The following is a 17,547-nucleotide window of genomic DNA, read 5'->3' as shown; positions in this document are numbered from 1 at the left end:
CGGGAGGGGGGATCTTGCAGGTGGTGGTGTTCCCCATGTGTCTGCTGTCCGCCCCCCCACCTTGTCCTTCGAGATGGTAGTGTTTTGGTCTGCGGGAGGTGTTGTGGAACGGGGAGTGTGTCAGGACAGGGAGAATGGACAGAGGGAGGGCTGGGTCTAATGGCAGAGTTGCTGGAAACACATTTTCCATTTGATTTTCCGTAGGGGTGACGGGTTTCCTGAAAATGGATGAGAATGGAGATCGGGAGAATGACTACTCGCTGTGGGACATGACCGACACGGAGTCCGGAACATTCCAGGTCAGCAAATTGCCATCCGTACACCTCGCAGCTCCCACACACCCCTCCGGGGGTGCAAAGAACGAAGAAAATTACAGCACAGGAACAGGCCCTTCGGCCCCTCCAAGCCTGCACCAACCATGCTGCCCCGTCTGAACTAAAACCCCCTACTCTTCCAGGGACCGTATCCCTCTATTCCCATCCTATTCATGTATTTGTCAAGGCGCCCCCTAAAACTCACTATCGTATCCGCTTCCACTCCCTCCCCTGGCAATGAGTTCCAGGCACCCAGCGTCAGTGCTGAGGGTGCACCGAACCTTCCACAGTGCGGCGCTCCCTCAGCACCGACCCTCCCACAGTGCGGCGCTCCCTCAGCACTGACCCTCCCACAGTGCGGCGCTACCTCAGCACCGACCCTCCCACAGTGCGGCGCTCCCTCAGCACTGACCCTCCCACAGTGCGGCGCTCCCTCAGCACTGACCCTCCCACAGTGCGGCCCTCCCTCAGCACTGATCCTCCCACAGTGCGGCGCTCCCTCAGCACTGACCCTCCCACAGTGCGGCGCTCCCTCAGCACCGAACCTTCCACAGTGCGGCGCTACCTCAGCACTGACCCTCCCACAGTGCGGCGCTCCCTCAGCACTGACCCTCCCACAGTGCGGCGCTCCCTCAGCACTGACCCTCACACAGTGCGGCACTCCCTCAGCACTGACCCTCCCACAGTGCGGCGCTCCCTCAGCACTGACCCTCACACAGTGCGGCGCCCCCTCAGCACTGACCCTCCCACAGTGCGGCGCTCCCTCAGCACCGAACCTTCCACAGTGCGGCGCTACCGCAGCACTGACCCTCCCACAGTGCGGCGCTCCCTCAGCACTGACCCTCCCACAGTGCGGCGCTCCCTCAGCACTGACCCTCACACAGTGCGGCACTCCCTCAGCACTGACCCTCCCACAGTGCGGCGCTCCCTCAGCACTGACCCTCACACAGTGCGGCGCCCCCTCAGCACTGACCCTCCCACAGTGCGGCGCCCCCTCAGCACCGACCCTCCCACAGTGCGGCGCTCCCTCAGCATCGACCCTCCCACAGTGCGGCGCTCCCTCAGCACCGACCCTCCCACAGTGCGGCGCCCCCTCAGCACCGACCCTCCCACAGTGCGGCGCTCCCTCAGCACCGACCCTCCCACAGTGCAGCGCTCCCTCAGCACTGACCCTCCCACAGTGCAGCGCTCCCTCAGCACTGACCCTCCCACAGTGCGGCGCTCCCTCAGCACCGACCCTCCCACAGTGCGGCGCCCCCTCAGCACTGACCCTCCCACAGTGCGGCGCCCCCTCAGCACTGACCCTCCCACAGTGCGGCGCTCCCTCAGCACTGACCCTCCCACAGTGCGGCGCCCCCTCAGCACCGACCCTCCCACAGTGCGGCGCTCCCTCAGCATCGACCCTCCCACAGTGCGGCGCTCCCTCAGCACCGACCCTCCCACAGTGCGGCGCTCCCTCAGCACCGACCCTCCCACAGTGCGGCGCCCCCTCAGCATCGACCCTCCCACAGTGCGGCGGTCCCTCAGCACCGACCATCCCACAGTGCGGCGCTCCCTCAGTGCCGCTCTGGTAATATCAGTTATCGAACGGGCCTAGGACCCACTGATGCCTGACCCGGTGCTGAGTTTGTTGCAAGGCTAACAATCATCGATCCTTCCTTTCCCTCTTCAGGTGGTGTCTCATTACAACGGGACAATGAAGAGGATCCTGCCTGTTGCTGGAGTGGAGATTCACTGGCCTGGGATCGCCGTGCCGAAGGATGTTCCTCACTGTGGATTTGAGAATGAGAAGCCAGCTTGCCAGCAAGGTCAGTATCGATCCAGAGCACCGAACGGCCTGTGGCAGGAGACACAACTCTGCCCTCACCACCCGACTTGGAATTGCCAAAACATTGAATGTATTCAGGAGGCGGCTGGATATAGCACTTGGGGCGAACGGGATCAAAGGTTATGGGGAGAAAGCAGGATTAGGCTGTTGAGTTGGATGATCAGCCATGATGGTGATGAATGGGGGAGCAGGCTCGAAGGGCCGAATGGCCTCCTCCCGCTCCTATCCTTCTATGTTTCTGTGTTGCTCTATCAGTCATTCCTTCACTGTGGCTGGGGTCAAAATCCTGCAACTCCTTCCCGAACAGCACTGTGGGTGTACCTACACCTCCATGGCAGATGGAGTTCAATCCTGATAAATGCGAAGTGATGCATTTTGGTAGAAATAATGCAGGGAGGAGCTATACGATAAATGGCAGAACCATAAAGGGCGTAGATACGCAGAGGGACCTGGGTGTGCAAGTCCACAGATCCTTGAAGGTGACGTCACAGGTGGAGAAGGTGGCGAAGAAGGCATATGGCATGCTTGCCTTTATAGGACGGGGCATAGAGTATAAAAGTTGGGGTCTGATGTTGCGGTTGTATAGAACGTTGGTTCGGCCGCATTTGGAATACTGCGCCCAGTTCTGGTCGCCACACTACCAGAAGGATGTGGAGGCTTTGGAGAGAGTACAGAGGAGGTTTACCAGGATGTTGCCTGGTATGGAGGGGCTTAGTTATGAGGAGAGATTGGGTAAACTGGGGTTGTTCTCCCTGGAAAGACGGTGGATGAGGGGAGACTTAATAGAGGTGTATAAAATTATGAAAGGCATAGATAGGGTGAACGGTGGGAAGCTTTTCCCCAGGTCGGTGGTGACGTTCACAAGGGGTCATAGGTTCAAGGCGAAGGGGGGGGAGGTTTAACACAGATATCAGAAGGACATATTTTACACAGAGGGTGGTGGGGGCCTGGAATGCGCTGCCAGGCAAGGTGGTGGAGGCGGACACACTGGGAACGTTTAAGACTTATCTAGACAGCCATATGAACGGAGTGGGAATGGAGGGATACAAAAGAATGGTCTAGTTTGGACCAGGGAGCGGCACGGGCTTGGAGGGCCGAAGGGCCTGTTCCTGTGCTGTACTGTTCTTTGTTCTTTGTGTTAAGGACCAGATCAGAAACTCCAGGGTATATTATGAAGTTAGCCGAGACCCCAACCTTATTTGATTTTAGCATTAGTGTGAGGATAAGGTTTTTTGTTCCAACAGTGGTTCGATGGGCGGCACGGTGGCACAGTGGGTTAGCACTGCTGCCTCACGGTGCCAGGGACCCGGGTTCGATTCCCGGCTCGGGTCACTGTCTGTGTGGAGACTGCACATTCTCCCCGTGTCTGCGTGGGTTTCCTCCGGGTGCTCCGGTTTCCTCCCACAGTCTGAATGACGTGCTGGTTAGGGTGCGTTGGCCGTGCTAAATTCTCCCTCGGTGTACCCGAACAGGGCTGTGCTGACTAGGGGATTTTCACAGTAACTTCATTGCAGTGTTAATATCAGCCTTACTTGTGACTAATAAATAAACTTTAAAACTTTAACCCACTCGGAAGCCTTTATCAAAACAAACTTTATTTAGCAACACTGTTAGAATGTGACAAAAAGAATTAGCATAAACAATAATATGCTTAAACATAACAAAGTATAACTCTTAGCAGCTATCCATCTCTATAGTTCCAATTTAAGCAATATCCCCATAGACAGACTAACTACTTCAGGAACAATTCGCACTGAAAACAGATATTACCATTTGGACGCTAGATTTCCAGCCTTTTAACCCTTCCGAACAGTTACAGACTCCAGCTCCCATATAGCAGCCTCCAGAGAAAGATCAACATTAAAGCAGCAGAACTTCAGAGAAAGAGACCTAGTTTCTCCCAGTCTCTAATCTCCAGAGAGAGACAGAGAGCTATTTCTACTCTCTACAAATCCCAAACAGCAACAGTGCTGGCTTTGTGTCTGTGAGCCTCGCCCTGTCCAGTCACCCGAATCAAGCCCCACTCTGAAAAACCCCAGGGGGAAACACTTCAATAACAACCCTGTGTTCGTCCCGATTAAAGCAAACATGCCAGCCATTAAGATCAGTTATGCTGCTGCAGTAACAACATGGACTGCCGGGTACAGACAAAGCGGCACCGATAACAAACTGACCTCTAAAACAAATCCTGCACAAGAAACATGACCCAAATACATTTCTTGGAGGCACAGTATCGTCACAAAAGCGAAACAACATCACCTTCTCAATGGGCAATTAGAGATGGGAAATACATCCCATGAATGGAAAAAAAACCTCATGCCATCTTTGAGAGAGAGATAAGCCCAACAAAGACAGCCTTCCCCTTCAACCTGAGTCAAAGGGAGTTGACAGATTGATCAGGTAGGAGAACAGTGACTCTACTACCGGGCTTGCTTCACATCATAGGATCCCTACAGTGCAGAAGGAGGCCATTCAGACCTTTGAGTTTGCACCGTCCACAATCCCACCCAGGCCCTAACCCCGTAACCCCAGATATTTACCCTGCTAATCCCTGACACTACGGGGCAGTTTAGCATGGCCAATCCACCTAACCTGCACATCTTTGGACACTAAGGGGTAGTTTAGCATGGCCAATCCCCTAACCTACACATCTTTGGACACTAAGGGGTAGTTTAGCATGGCCAATCCACCTAACCCGCACATCTTTGGACATTAAGGGGCAATTTAGCACGGCCAATCCCCCTAACCTACACATCTTTGGACACTAAAGGGCAATTTAGCATGGCCAATCCACCTAACCTCCACATCTTTGGACACTAAGGGGCAATTTAGCACGGCCAATCCCCCTAACCTGCACATCTTTGGACACTAAGGGGCAGTTTAGCATGGCCAATCCACCTAACCTGCACATCTTTGGACACTAAGGAGCAATTTAGCATGGCCAATCCACCTAACCTCCACATCTTTGGACACTATGGGGCAGTTTGGCATGGCCAATCCACCTAACCTGCACATCTTTGGACACTAAGGGGTAGTTTAGCATGGCCAATCCACCTAACCCGCACATCTTTGGACACTAAGGGGCAATTTAGCATGGCCAATCCACCTAACCTGCACATCTTTGGACACTAAGGGGCAACTTAGCATGGCCAATCCACCTAACCCGCACATCTTTGGACACTAAGGGGTAGTTTAGCATGGCCAATCCACCTAACCTGCACATCTTTGGACACTATGGGGCAGTTTGGCATGGCCAATCCACCTAACCTGCACATCTTTGGACACTAAGGGGTAGTTTAGCATGGCCAATCCACCTAACCCGCACATCTTTGGACACTAAGGGGCAGTTTAGCACGGCCAATCCACCTAACCTGCACATCTTTGGACACTAAGGGGCAATTTAGCATGGCCAATCCACCTAACCTGCACATCTTTGGACACTAAGGAGCAATTTAGCATGGCCAATCCACCTAACCTCCACATCTTTGGACACTATGGGGCAGTTTAGCATGGCCAATCCACCTAACCCGCACATCTTTGGACACTAAGGGGCAATTTAGCATGGCCAATCCACCTAACCTGCACATCTTTGGACTCTAAGGGGCAACTTAGCATGGCCAATCCACCTAACCCGCACATCTTTGGACACTATGGGGTAGTTTAGCATGGCCAATCCACCTAACCTGCACATCTTTGGACACTATGGGGCAGTTTGGCATGGCCAATCCACCTAACCTGCACATCTTTGGACTCTAAGGGGCAACTTAGCATGGCCAATCCACCTAACCCGCACATCTTTGGACACTATGGGGTAGTTTAGCATGGCCAATCCACCTAACCTGCACATCTTTGGACTCTAAGGGGCAACTTAGCATGGCCAATCCACCTAACCTGCACATCTTTGGACACTAAGGGGCAATTTAGCATGGCCAATCCACCTAACCTACACATCTTTGGACACTAAGGGGCAATTTAGCACGGCCAATCCCCCTAACCTGCACATCTTTGGACACTAAGGGGCAATTTAGCATGGCCAATCCACCTAACCTACACATCTTTGGACACTAAGGGGCAATTTAGCATGGCCAATCCACCTAACCTGCACGTCTTTCGGACTATGGGAGGAAACCGGAGCACCCGGAGGAAACCCACGCAGACACGGGGAGAACGTGCAGACTCCACACAGACAGTGACCCAAGCCGGGAATCGAACCTGGGTCCTGGGCGCTGTGAGGCAGCAGTGCTCACCCACTGCGCCACCCTGCCGTACCAGCTCCTCTTCCCTACGTAACTCTGGTTGCTTAAGAAGACCCCCCCCTCCCTTCCCACGCAAACCGGGCCGTTATCCTGTTGTGCCGTACCAAATCCCAGGTTATTCCTGACGGGGATTCTGTTTTCTCCTCAGGAAGAGCGTTTACGATGCTGGAAGTCTTGTCGATTGTGGTCAGTCTGATTCTCCTCATCATAACCATCACCTCCTTTCTCATCTACAGGTAAACGCACCTTCGGGAGGCAGTCAGGGAGGGATGGGGTTTGGGGGGGAGGGGGGAGAGTTGCGTCACTCCCCCAGAGGCAGTGCGATCATTCTACACAATCGGCAGGCTGGAACAGGACGAGTCGACACTCAAACCCGTTGATAATTTGTCTAGGATTCTGCTGTCAGAGTGCCGAGGGTTCTTGGGGCACGCTTCGATATCCAACCCAATAAAAATCTCTTGATTACTAAATTTAAATTGGCTCTCCACAGCCGTGTGTGTGTGTGGGGGGTGAGTTTACCAGATTGTCACCAACCTGTGAATCTGAAACTGCTTCCGCCACTGAAGGGCCCAGTTTTGATGTTCAGGTTACGGATTCCCCGCCCCCAACTGGGGTGAAAACGTAGATGGGTGGGTGAGTAAGTTTGCAGACGACACAAAGATAAAGTGGAGTTGTGGATAGTGTAGAAGGTTGTCAAAGGATGTAGCGGGCTAAGAACTAGGAGCAGGAGTGGGCCATCCGGCCCCTCGAGCCTGCTCCGCCATTCAATAAGATCATGGCTGATCTTTTCATGGACTCAGCTCCACTTACCCGCCCGCTCCCCTTAATTCCTTTACTGTTCAAATATCTATCTATCCTTGCCTTAAAAACATTCAATGAGGGAGCCTCAACTGGGCAGGGAATTCCACAGATTCACAACCCTTTGTGTGAAGAAGTTCCTCCTCAACTCAGCCCCAAATCTGCTTCCCCTTATTTTGAGGCCATGCCCCCTAGTTCTAGTTTCACCTGCCAGTGGAAACAACTTCCCTGCTTCTATCTTATCTATTCCCTTCATAATCTTGTATGTTTCTATAAAATCTCCCCTCATTCTTCTGAATTTCAATGAGTATAGCCCCAGTCTACTCAGTCTCTCCTCATAAGCCAACCCCCTCAACTCTGGAATCAACCTAGTGAATCTCCTCTGTACCCCCTCCAGTGCCAGTATATCCTTTCTCAAGTAAGGAGACCAAAACTGTACACAGTACTCCAGGTGTGGCCTCACCAGCACCTTATACAGCTGCAACATAACCTCGCTGTTTTTAAACTCCATCCCTCTCGCAATGAAGGACAAAATTCCATTTGCCTTCTTAATTATCTGCTGCACCTGCAAACCAACTTCTTGAGATTCCTGCACAAGGACATCCAGGTCCCTCTGCACAGCAGCATGCTGCAATTTTTTACCATTTAAATAATAGTCCATTTTGCTGTTATTCCGACCAAAATGGATGATCAGTTGTAGATAGGGGCGGAGAGATGGCAGATGGAGTTTAATCCCAGCAAGTGAGAGGCGCTGCACTTTGGGAGATCAAATGTTCAGGGTAAGTATACAGTTGATGGCAGGACCCCGAACACCACTGATGCACAGGGGGATCCTGGGGTTCAAGTCCATAGCTCCCTGAAAGTGGCCACACAAGTAGATAGGGTGGTACAGAAGGCGGATGGCGCGCTTGCCTTTATTGGTCGGGGCATTGAGTACAAGAGTCAGGATGTTACAGCTTTATAAAACTTTGGTTAGGCCGCACTTAATTGCGTTCAATTCTGGTCGCCACATTTACAGGAAGGATGTGGAGGCTTTGGAGAGGGTGCAGAAGAGGTTTGCTGCCTGGATTAGAGGGTGTGAGCTTTAAGGAGAGGCTGGACAAACTAGGATTGTTTTCTCTGGAGCGGCAGAGGCTGAGGGGGGAGTCCTGATAGAAGTCTATAAAATGATGAGAGGCGTAGATATAGGGTTGACAGTCAGAATATTGTTCCCCAGAGTTGAAATGTCTAATACTAGGGGGTACGCACTTAAGGTGAGAGGGGGGATGTTCAAAGGAAGATGTGAGGGGTAGGTTTTTTTTACACAGGTGCCTGGAACGCGCTGCCGGGGGTGGTGGTGGAGGCAGATACGATAGTGGTGTTTAAGGGGCTTTTAGATAGGCACAAGAATATGCAAGGATTGGAGGGATATGGAGCAGGCAGAAGGGATGAGTTTAATTTGGCGTCAAGTTCAGGACAACATGGTGGGCCGAAGGCCTGTTCCTGTGCTGTCCTGTTCTATGTTGGTAGGATGGGTTGGGGCGGATGGCACAGGGGTTAGCCAATTGGACAGCCAATGATGGGGCCAAATGGCCTCTTTCTGTGTTGGGGAGGTGATGGCCTAGTGGTATTATCGCCAGACTATTAATCCAGCAACTCAGCTAATGTTCTGGGGGACCCGAGTTCGAATCCCGCCACGGCAGATGGTGGAATTTTAATTCAATATTTTAAGAAATCTGGAATTAAGAATCTACTGATGACCCATTGTCGGAAAAACCCATCTGGTTCCCTTTAGGGAAGGAAATCTGCCGTCCTTACCCCGGTCTGGCCTACATGTGACTCCAGAGCCACACAGCAATGTGGTTTGACTCTCAACTGCCCTCCAAGGGGCAACTAGGGATGGGCAATAAATGCTGGCCCAGCCAGCGACGCCCATGTCCCAAAGGTAGGGGAGTCTAAAACTAGCGGGCATAGGTTTAAGGTGAGAGGGGAGAGATACAGAAGTGTCCAGAGGGGCAATTTTTTCACACAGAGGGTGGTGAGTGTCTCGAACAAGCTGCCAGAGGCAGTAGTAGAGGCGGGTACAATTTTGTCTTTTAAAAAGTGTTTAGACAGTTACATGGGTAAGATGGGTATAGAGGGATATGGGCCAAATGAGGGCAATTGGGATTAGCTTCGGGGTTTAACAAAAAGGGCGGCATGGACAAGTTGGGCCGAAGGGCCTGTTTCCATGCTGTAAACCTCTCTGACTCTATGTCCCACGAATGAATAAAAATCAAAGGAAGACTCCTGCCAGGATTGCGCCTCTGACTGATGAATGTCCTCCCTTCACTATTCACTCTGGAAGGAAGATTATAAAAGGAAGAACTTTATTTTTCCAACATGAGAGGCCAGCAAATGTTGTCCCTCGAAAGGTCACCCAAATCCCAGGACGTTAACGTGCCGATGCAGCAAGCAGTTATGCTTTATTGCAAGGGGGTTGAAGCACAGAAACCCGACAGTGCAGAGGGCGGCCATTCGACCCATTGAGTCTGCGCCGACTCTCCAACAGAGCACCTTAACCATGCCCTTCCCCCCGCCCTATCCCACACATTTACCATGGAGAATCCATCTGACTTACACATCTTTGGACACTAAGGGGCAATTTAGCATGGCCAATCCACCTAACCCGCACATCTTTGGACACTAAGGGGCAATTTAGCATGGCCAATCCCCCTAACCCGCACATCTTTGGACACTAAGGGGCAATTTAGCATCGCCAATCCCCCTAACCCACACATCTTTGGACACTAAGGGGCAATTTAGCATGGCCAATCCACCTAACCTGCACATCTTTGGACACTAAGGGACAATTTAGCATGGCCAATCCACCTAACCTACACATCTTTGGACACTAAGGGGCAATTTAGCATGGCCAATCCCCCTAACCCACACATCTTTGGACACTAAGGGGCAATTTAGCATGGCCAATCCACCTAACCCACACATCTTTGGACACTAAGGGGCAATTTAGCATGGCCAATCCACCTAACCCGCACATCTTTGGACACTAAAGGGAATTTAACATGGCCAATCCACCTAACCTGCACATGTTTGGACACTAAAGGGCAATTTAGCATGGCCAATCCACCTAACCCACACATCTTTGGACACTAAGGGGCAATTTAGCATGGCCAATCCACTTAACCCACACATTTTTGGACACTAAGGGGCAATTTAGCACGGCCAATCCACTTAACCCGCACATCTTTGGCCACTAAGGGGCAATTTAGCATGGCCAATCCACTTAACCCACACATCTTTGGACACTAAGGGGCAATTTAGCACGGCCAATCCACTTAACCCGCACATCTTTGGACACTAAGGGGCAATTTAGCATGGCCAATCCACTTAACCCGCACATCTTTGTACAGTAAGGGGCAATTTAGCATGGCCAATCCACCTAACCTGCACATCTTTGGACACTAAGGGGCAATTTAGCATGGCCAATCCACCTAACCCACACATGTTTGACCCACACTCCGGCGCCTATTCAGGTCAATGCACCCTAACCAGCACATCTTTCGGACTGTAGGAGGAAACCGGAGCACCCGGAGGAAACCCACGCAGACACGGGGAGAACGTGCAGACTCCACACAGACAGTGACCCAAGCCGGGAATCGAACCCGGGTCCCTGGCGCTGAGAGGCACCAGTGCAAATCCACGGTGCCGCCCAATTTAATTATTAATAATAAATAATTATTAATTCCAGATTTTTAAAAATTGAATTCAAATTCCACCATCTGCCGCGGGCGGGATTCGAACCCGGGTCCCCAGAACTTTTGTTATTCATTTTTTAACCCATTGTGAATATCATCAAAGTTGATATTGAGAGATGTTTTGTTTGGAGTCTGAAGGATTGAGTGTGAGGCAGGGGGAGGGATCAGGCCTGAAGTCAGGAATGATTGCATTGATTGGTGGGGTGGGTGTGAGGGGCTCGATGGACCACTCCTGCTCCGACCTCTCCTGTTCCTTCGCACTTTTGCAGGAAGTTTAAACTGGAGAAGGAGCTGGCCAGCGAGCTTTGGCGGATCCGGTGGGAGGACATTCAACTCAGCAACCTGGACAAGAACCTGAGGAGTGCAGGCAGCAAGCTGACCCTGTCCTTGGTAAGAGGGCCGGCCTCTCTCTGCTGTGTGTTTGTGTAACCCCGTGCTGTACCTGCCCTGGGAGTGTTTGATGGGGGACAGTGTAGAGAGAGCTTTACTCTGTATCTAACCCCGTGCTGTACCTGTCCTGGGAGTGTTTGATGGGGGACAGTGTAGAGGGAGCTTTACTCTGTATCTAACCCCGTGCTGTACCTGCCCTGGGAGTGTTTGATGGGGACAGTGTAGAGGGAGCTTTACTCTGTATCTAACCCCGTGCTGTACCTGTCCTGGGAGTGTTTGATGGGGACAGTGTAGAGGGAGCTTTACTCTGTATCTAACCCCGTGCTGTACTTGTCCTGGGAGTGTTTGATGGGGACAGTGTAGAGGGAGCTTTACTCTGTATCTAACCCCGTGCTGTACTTGTCCTGGGAGTGTTTGATGGGGACAGTGTAGAGGGAGCTTTACTCTGTATCTAACCCCGTGCTGTGCCTGTCCTGGGAGTGTTTGATGGGGACAGTGTAGAGGGAGCGTTACTCTGTATCTAACCCCGTGCTGTACCTGTCCTGGGAGTGTTTGATGGGGACAGTGTAGAGGGAGCTTTACTCTGTATCTAACCCCGTGCTGTACCTGCCCTGGGAGTGTTTGATGGGGACACTGTAGAGGGAGCTTTACTCTGTATCTAACCCCGTGCTGTACCTGTCCTGGGAGTGTTTGATGGGGACACTGTAGAGGGAGCTTTACTCTGTATCTAACCCCGTGCTGTACCTGTCCTGGGAGTGTTTGATGGGGACAGTGTAGAGGGAGCTTTACTCTGTATCTAACTCCGTGCTGTACCTGTCCTGGGAGTGTTTGATGGGGTCAGTGTAGAGGGAGCTTTACTCTGTATCTAACCCTGTGCTGTACCTGTCCTGGGAATGTTTGACAGGGGACAGTGTAGAGGGAGCTTTACTCTGTCTCTAACCCCGTGCTGTACCTGTCCTGGGAGTGTTTGATGGGGGACAGTGTAGAGGGAGCTTTACTCTGTATCTAACCCCGTGCTGTACCTGTCCTGGGAGTGTTTGATGGGGGACAGTGTAGAGGGAGCTTTACTCTGTATCTAACCCCGTGCTGTCCCTGTCCTGGGAGTGTTTGATGGGGGACAGTGTAGAGGGAGCTTTACTCTGTATCTAACCCCGTGCTGTACCTGTCCTGGGAGTGTTTGATGGGGGACAGTGTAGAGGGAGCTTTCCTGTGTATTCACTGTTCCTTTTAGTGGCCCTATTCTACCATGAACAGCCAATCCATTTTTCAGTGAAAGGCAGCCCCTCCCTCGGTGAATGTCCGCCCCTTTTGGTTCCTTAGTCGGACAGAGTGAGAACATTTTGAAGGAGATTCTAGTTGCTGATGACATTGTATTTCCCTTTCAGCATGGTTCAAACTATGGATCTCTGCTGACCAATGAGGGACATTTCCAGGTGTACGCCAAAACTGCTTACTACAAGGTGACAAACTTCAGATCATGTTATCACACCTTACTCCCAACAAGATCCCCCAGTTTATCTTCACTTCTACAGATGCAATTCCAATGGGAAGGGGTTTGGATCCATTGGGATTGTGTACACTGGGAGTGAATAGGAAGGTGTTTAGATCCATTGGGATTGCGTACAATGGGAGTGAAAGGGAAGGGGTTTGGATCCTTTGGGATTGTGTCCAATGGGAGTGAATGGGAAGAGGTTTGGGCCGATTGGGATTGTGTATAATGTGCAGTCGCTCCCACGAAGAGTGGGGGTGAATGTGAGACTCGTTCCTATAGAGGAGTGGGGGAGAATGTGGGACTCGTTCCCACGGGGGAAGTGGGGGAGAATGTGGGACCCGCTCCCACGGGGGAGTGGAGGGGAGAATGTGGGACTCGCTCCCAAGGGGGAGTGGGGGGTAGAATGTGGGACTCGCTCCCACGGGTGAGTCGGGGGGGAGAATCTGGGGCTCAGTCCCACGGGGGAGTGGGGAGAATTTGGGACTCGCTCCCAGGGGGAGTTGGGGAAGAATGTGGGACTCGCTCCCACGGGGGGAGTGGGGGAGAATGTGGGACTCACTCCCACGGGGGGAGTGGGGGAGAATGTGGGACTCACTCCCACGGGGGGAGTGGGGGAGAATGTGGGACTCGCTCCCAGGGGGAGTGGGGGAGAATGTGGGACCCGCTCCCACAGGGGAGTGGGGGGAGTATGTGAGACTCACTCCCACGGGGGGAGTGGGGGGAGAATGTGGGACTCGCTCCCACGGGGGAGTGGGGGAGAATGTGGGACTTGCTCCCAAGGGGGAGTGGGGGAGAATGTGGGACTCACTCCCACGGGGGGAGTGGGGGGAGAATGTGAGACTCGCTCCCACGGGGGAGTGGGGGAGAATGTGGGACTCGCTCCCACGGGGGAGTGGGGGAGAATGTGGGACTTGCTCCCAAGGGGGAGTGGGGGGAGAATGTGGGACTCGCTCCCAGGGGGGGAGTGGGGGAGAATGTGGGACTCGCTCCCAGGGGGAGTGGGGGAGAATGTGGGACTCGCTCCCAGGGGGAGTGGGGGAGAATGTGGGACTCGCTCCCACGGGGGAGTGGGGGAGAATGTGGGACTCGCTCCCACGGGGGAGTGGGGGAGAATGTGGGACTCGCTCCCAGGGGGAGTGGGGGAGAATGTGGGACTCGCTCCCAGGGGGAGTGGGGGAGAATGTGGGACTCGCTCCCACGGGGGAGTGGGGGAGAATGTGGGACTCGCTCCCACGGGGGAGTGGGGGAGAATGTGGGACTCGCTCCCAGGGGGAGTGGGGGAGAATGTGGGACTCGCTCCCAGGGGGAGTGGGGGAGAATGTGGGACTCGCTCCCACGGGGGGAGTGGGGGAGAATGTGGGACTCGCTCCCACGGAGGAGTGGGGGAGAATGTGGGACTCGCTCCCACGGGGGGAGTGGGGGAGAATGTGGGACTCGCTCCCACGGGGGAGTGGGGGAGAATGTGGGACTCGCTCCCACGGAGGAGTGGGGGAGAATGTGGGACTCGCTCCCAGGGGGAGTGGGGGAGAATGTGGGACTCGCACCCTCGGGGGGAGTGGGGGAGAATGTGGGACTCGCTCCCAGGGGGAGTGGGGGAGAATGTGGGACTCGCACCCATGAAGGGAGTGGGGGAGAGTGTGGGACTCGCTCCCACGGAGGAGTGGGGGAGAATGTGGGACTTGCTCCCAGGGAGAGTGGGAGTGGTTGTGGGGCTAGCTATCACGGGGAGTGATGGAGGCCAATGGCAGAGATGTACTTAATGGGGAAGCTGGATAAACACACGAGGTGGAGAGGGATAGAAGGATATGTTTATGGTGTGAGGTGTAGCAGGTGGGAGATTCAGATGGACTAGTGTCGTCCAGATGGGCTGAATGACTGGTTTCACTGCTCTCGTTTCTATCTGATGATCCCCATGGTGACCACAGGACAAGAACAGTCGTGATGAAGGTGTCCATTGCGGGAATGGTCTCCCCAATTTGTGTTAATTCAAACTGTTCTCATCCTCTGCCCTTCTCCCCTTTCTCTGTCCTCAGGGGAACATTGTGGCCATTAAACACATCAACCGGAAGAGAGTGGAGTTGACTCGCAACGTCCTCTTCGAGCTCAAACACGTACGTTCCATCTTCCTCGCTCCCATGTCCATCTCTCTCTCCTTCTCCTTCCCATGGTCATGTTTTCCCTTTGTCTTTTTTCTATGCCCCAGTTCTGGGTCAGGGTATTGTCACTGGGCTGGTCATCCAGAGACCCTCAGGTTAATGCAGTTCTTGAGTCGGTCGGTCCGTGTCCTCAGACTTTTGTATCTTTTTCCCGAAGGAAGGAGGTGGAAGAGAGAATGTCCGGGGTGCGTGGGGGGGTCCTTGATTATGCCGGCTGCTTTTTCCCGAGGCAGCGGGATGTGTAGATGGAGTCAATGGATGGGAGGCTGGTTTGCGTGATGGGATTGGGCTACATTCACGATCCTTAGTAGTTCCTTGTGGTTTTGGGCAGAGCAGGAGCCCCAGACCGAGCTGTGATACAACCAGAAAGAATGCTTTCTATGGGGCATCTGTAGAAGTTGGTGAGGGTTGTAGCTGACATGCCAAATTTCCTTCGCCTTCTGAGAATGTCAGGGGTGCGTGGGGGGTCCTGGATTATGCCGGCTGCTTTTCCCGAGGCAGCAGGAAGTGTAGAGTCAATGGTTGGGAGGCTGGTGGATTGGGTTACATTCACGACCCTTCGTAGTTTCTTGTGGTCTTTTGGAACTTGGAGCCCAATAGCAGCTTGGAAAAGATGACAGACGTGCCTTGGTATAGCGCCTGTCACAGCCTTGGGCTGGTCCCCAGTCGCTCCACAGCCGCTAAGGTACTATTTTTGAAGTGTCGTCACGTGTGTAATGTCGGAGACGCAGCAAACAATCTGCACAGCAAGCTCCCAGAAACATCACCATGACGACAAGCGGACGGATCTGTTTGCGATGGTGCTCGAGGGACATCGGGAATCAGTGGTGGAGATTCCATCGCAATGTCAGAGCCAAATGATGGACCTCTGGCAGTGCCACGCACCTCTGGCAGTGCCACGCTCCTCTGGCAGTGCCACGCTCCTCTGGCAGTGCCACGCTCCTCTGGCAGTGCCGCACACCTCTGGCAGTGCCACGCACCTCTGGCAGTGCCGCACACCTCTGGCAGTGCCACGCACCTCTGGCAGTGCCGTGCACCTCTGGCAGTGCCGCGCACCTCTGGCAGTGCGGTGCACCTCTGGCAGTGCCGCGCACCTCTGGCAGTGCCGCACACCTCTGGCAGTGCCACGCACCTCTGGCAGTGCTGCACACCTCTGGCAGTGCCACGCACCTCTGGCAGTGCCGTGCACCTCTGGCAGTGCCGCACACCTCTGGCAGTGCCGCACACCTCTGGCAGTGCCACACACCTCTGGCAGTGCTGCGCACCTCTGGCAGTGCTGCGCACCTCTGGCAGTGCCGCACACCTCTGGCAGTGCCGTGCACCTCTGGCAGTGCCGCACACCTCTGGCAGTGCCACACACCTCTGGCAGTGCTGCACAACTCTGGCAGTGCCGTGCACCTCTGGCAGTGCCGCGCACCTCTGGCAGTCCCGTGCATTTCTGGCAGTGCCACGCTCCTCTGGCAGTGCTGCGCTCCTCTGGCAGTGCCGCGCACCTCTGGCAGTGCCGCACACCTCTGGCAGTGCCGCACACCTCTGGCAGTGCCGCGCACCTCTGGCAGTGCCGCACACCTCTGGCAGTGCCGCACACCTCTGGCAGTGCCGCACACCTCTGGCAGTGCCGCGCACCTCTGGCAGTGCCGCGCACCTCTGGCAGTGCCGCACACCTCTGGCAGTGCCGTGCACCTCTGGCAGTGCCGCGCACCTCTGGCAGTGCCGTGCACCTCTGGCAGTGCCGCGCACCTCTGGCAGTGCCGCACACCTCTGGCAGTGCCACGCACCTCTGGCAGTGCTGCACACCTCTGGCAGTGCCACGCACCTCTGGCAGTGCCGTGCACCTCTGGCAGTGCCGCACACCTCTGGCAGTGCCGCACACCTCTGGCAGTGCCACACACCTCTGGCAGTGCTGCGCACCTCTGGCAGTGCCGTGCACCTCTGGCAGTGCCGCACACCTCTGGCAGTGCCGTGCACCTCTGGCAGTGCCGCACACCTCTGGCAGTGCCACACACCTCTGGCAGTGCTGCGCAACTCTGGCAGTGCCGTGCACCTCTGGCAGTGCCGCGCACCTCTGGCAGTCCCGTGCATTTCTGGCAGTGCCACGCTCCTCTGGCAGTGCTGCGCTCCTCTGGCAGTGCCGCGCACCTCTGGCAGTGCCGCACACCTCTGGCAGTGCCGCACACCTCTGGCAGTGCCGCGCACCTCTGGCAGTGCCGCACACCTCTGGCAGTGCCGCACACCTCTGGCAGTGCCGCACACCTCTGGCAGTGCCGCGCACCTCTGGCAGTGCCGCGCACCTCTGGCAGTGCCGCACACCTCTGGCAGTGCCGCGCACCTCTGGCAGTGCCGCACACCTCTGGCAGTGCCGCGCACCTCTGGCAATGCTGCACACCTCTGGCAGTGCCGCGCTCCTCTGGCAGTGCCGCACACCTCTGGCAGTGCCGCACACCTCTGGCAGTGCCGCACACCTCTGGCAATGCTGCACACCTCTGGCAGTGCCGCACACCTCTGGCAGTGCCACGCTCCTCTGGCAGTGCCGTGCTCCTCTGGCAGTGCTGCGCTCCTCTGGCAGTGCTGCGCTC

General features: G+C 54.7%; 1 protein-coding gene across 1 annotated transcript in view; it reads left to right on the top strand.

Annotated features, from left to right (window-relative positions):
- The window catches only part of LOC144485834 (atrial natriuretic peptide receptor 1-like), an 89,097-nt gene that overhangs the window by 27,083 nt on the left and 44,467 nt on the right, over positions 1-17,547 (top strand). The window contains exons 5-10 of the mRNA XM_078203907.1: positions 205-299; positions 1,987-2,122; positions 6,547-6,634; positions 11,203-11,323; positions 12,709-12,783; positions 14,849-14,926. Of these exons, the coding sequence (XP_078060033.1) occupies positions 205-299; positions 1,987-2,122; positions 6,547-6,634; positions 11,203-11,323; positions 12,709-12,783; positions 14,849-14,926 (593 nt within the window). The remainder of the gene's footprint in view (positions 1-204; positions 300-1,986; positions 2,123-6,546; positions 6,635-11,202; positions 11,324-12,708; positions 12,784-14,848; positions 14,927-17,547) is intronic.

The sequence above is a fragment of the Mustelus asterias genome, unplaced genomic scaffold (assembly GCF_964213995.1).
Source record: "Mustelus asterias unplaced genomic scaffold, sMusAst1.hap1.1 HAP1_SCAFFOLD_229, whole genome shotgun sequence".
Lineage (NCBI taxonomy): Eukaryota > Metazoa > Chordata > Chondrichthyes > Carcharhiniformes > Triakidae > Mustelus > Mustelus asterias.
This window is presented reverse-complemented; position numbering and strand designations above follow the sequence as displayed.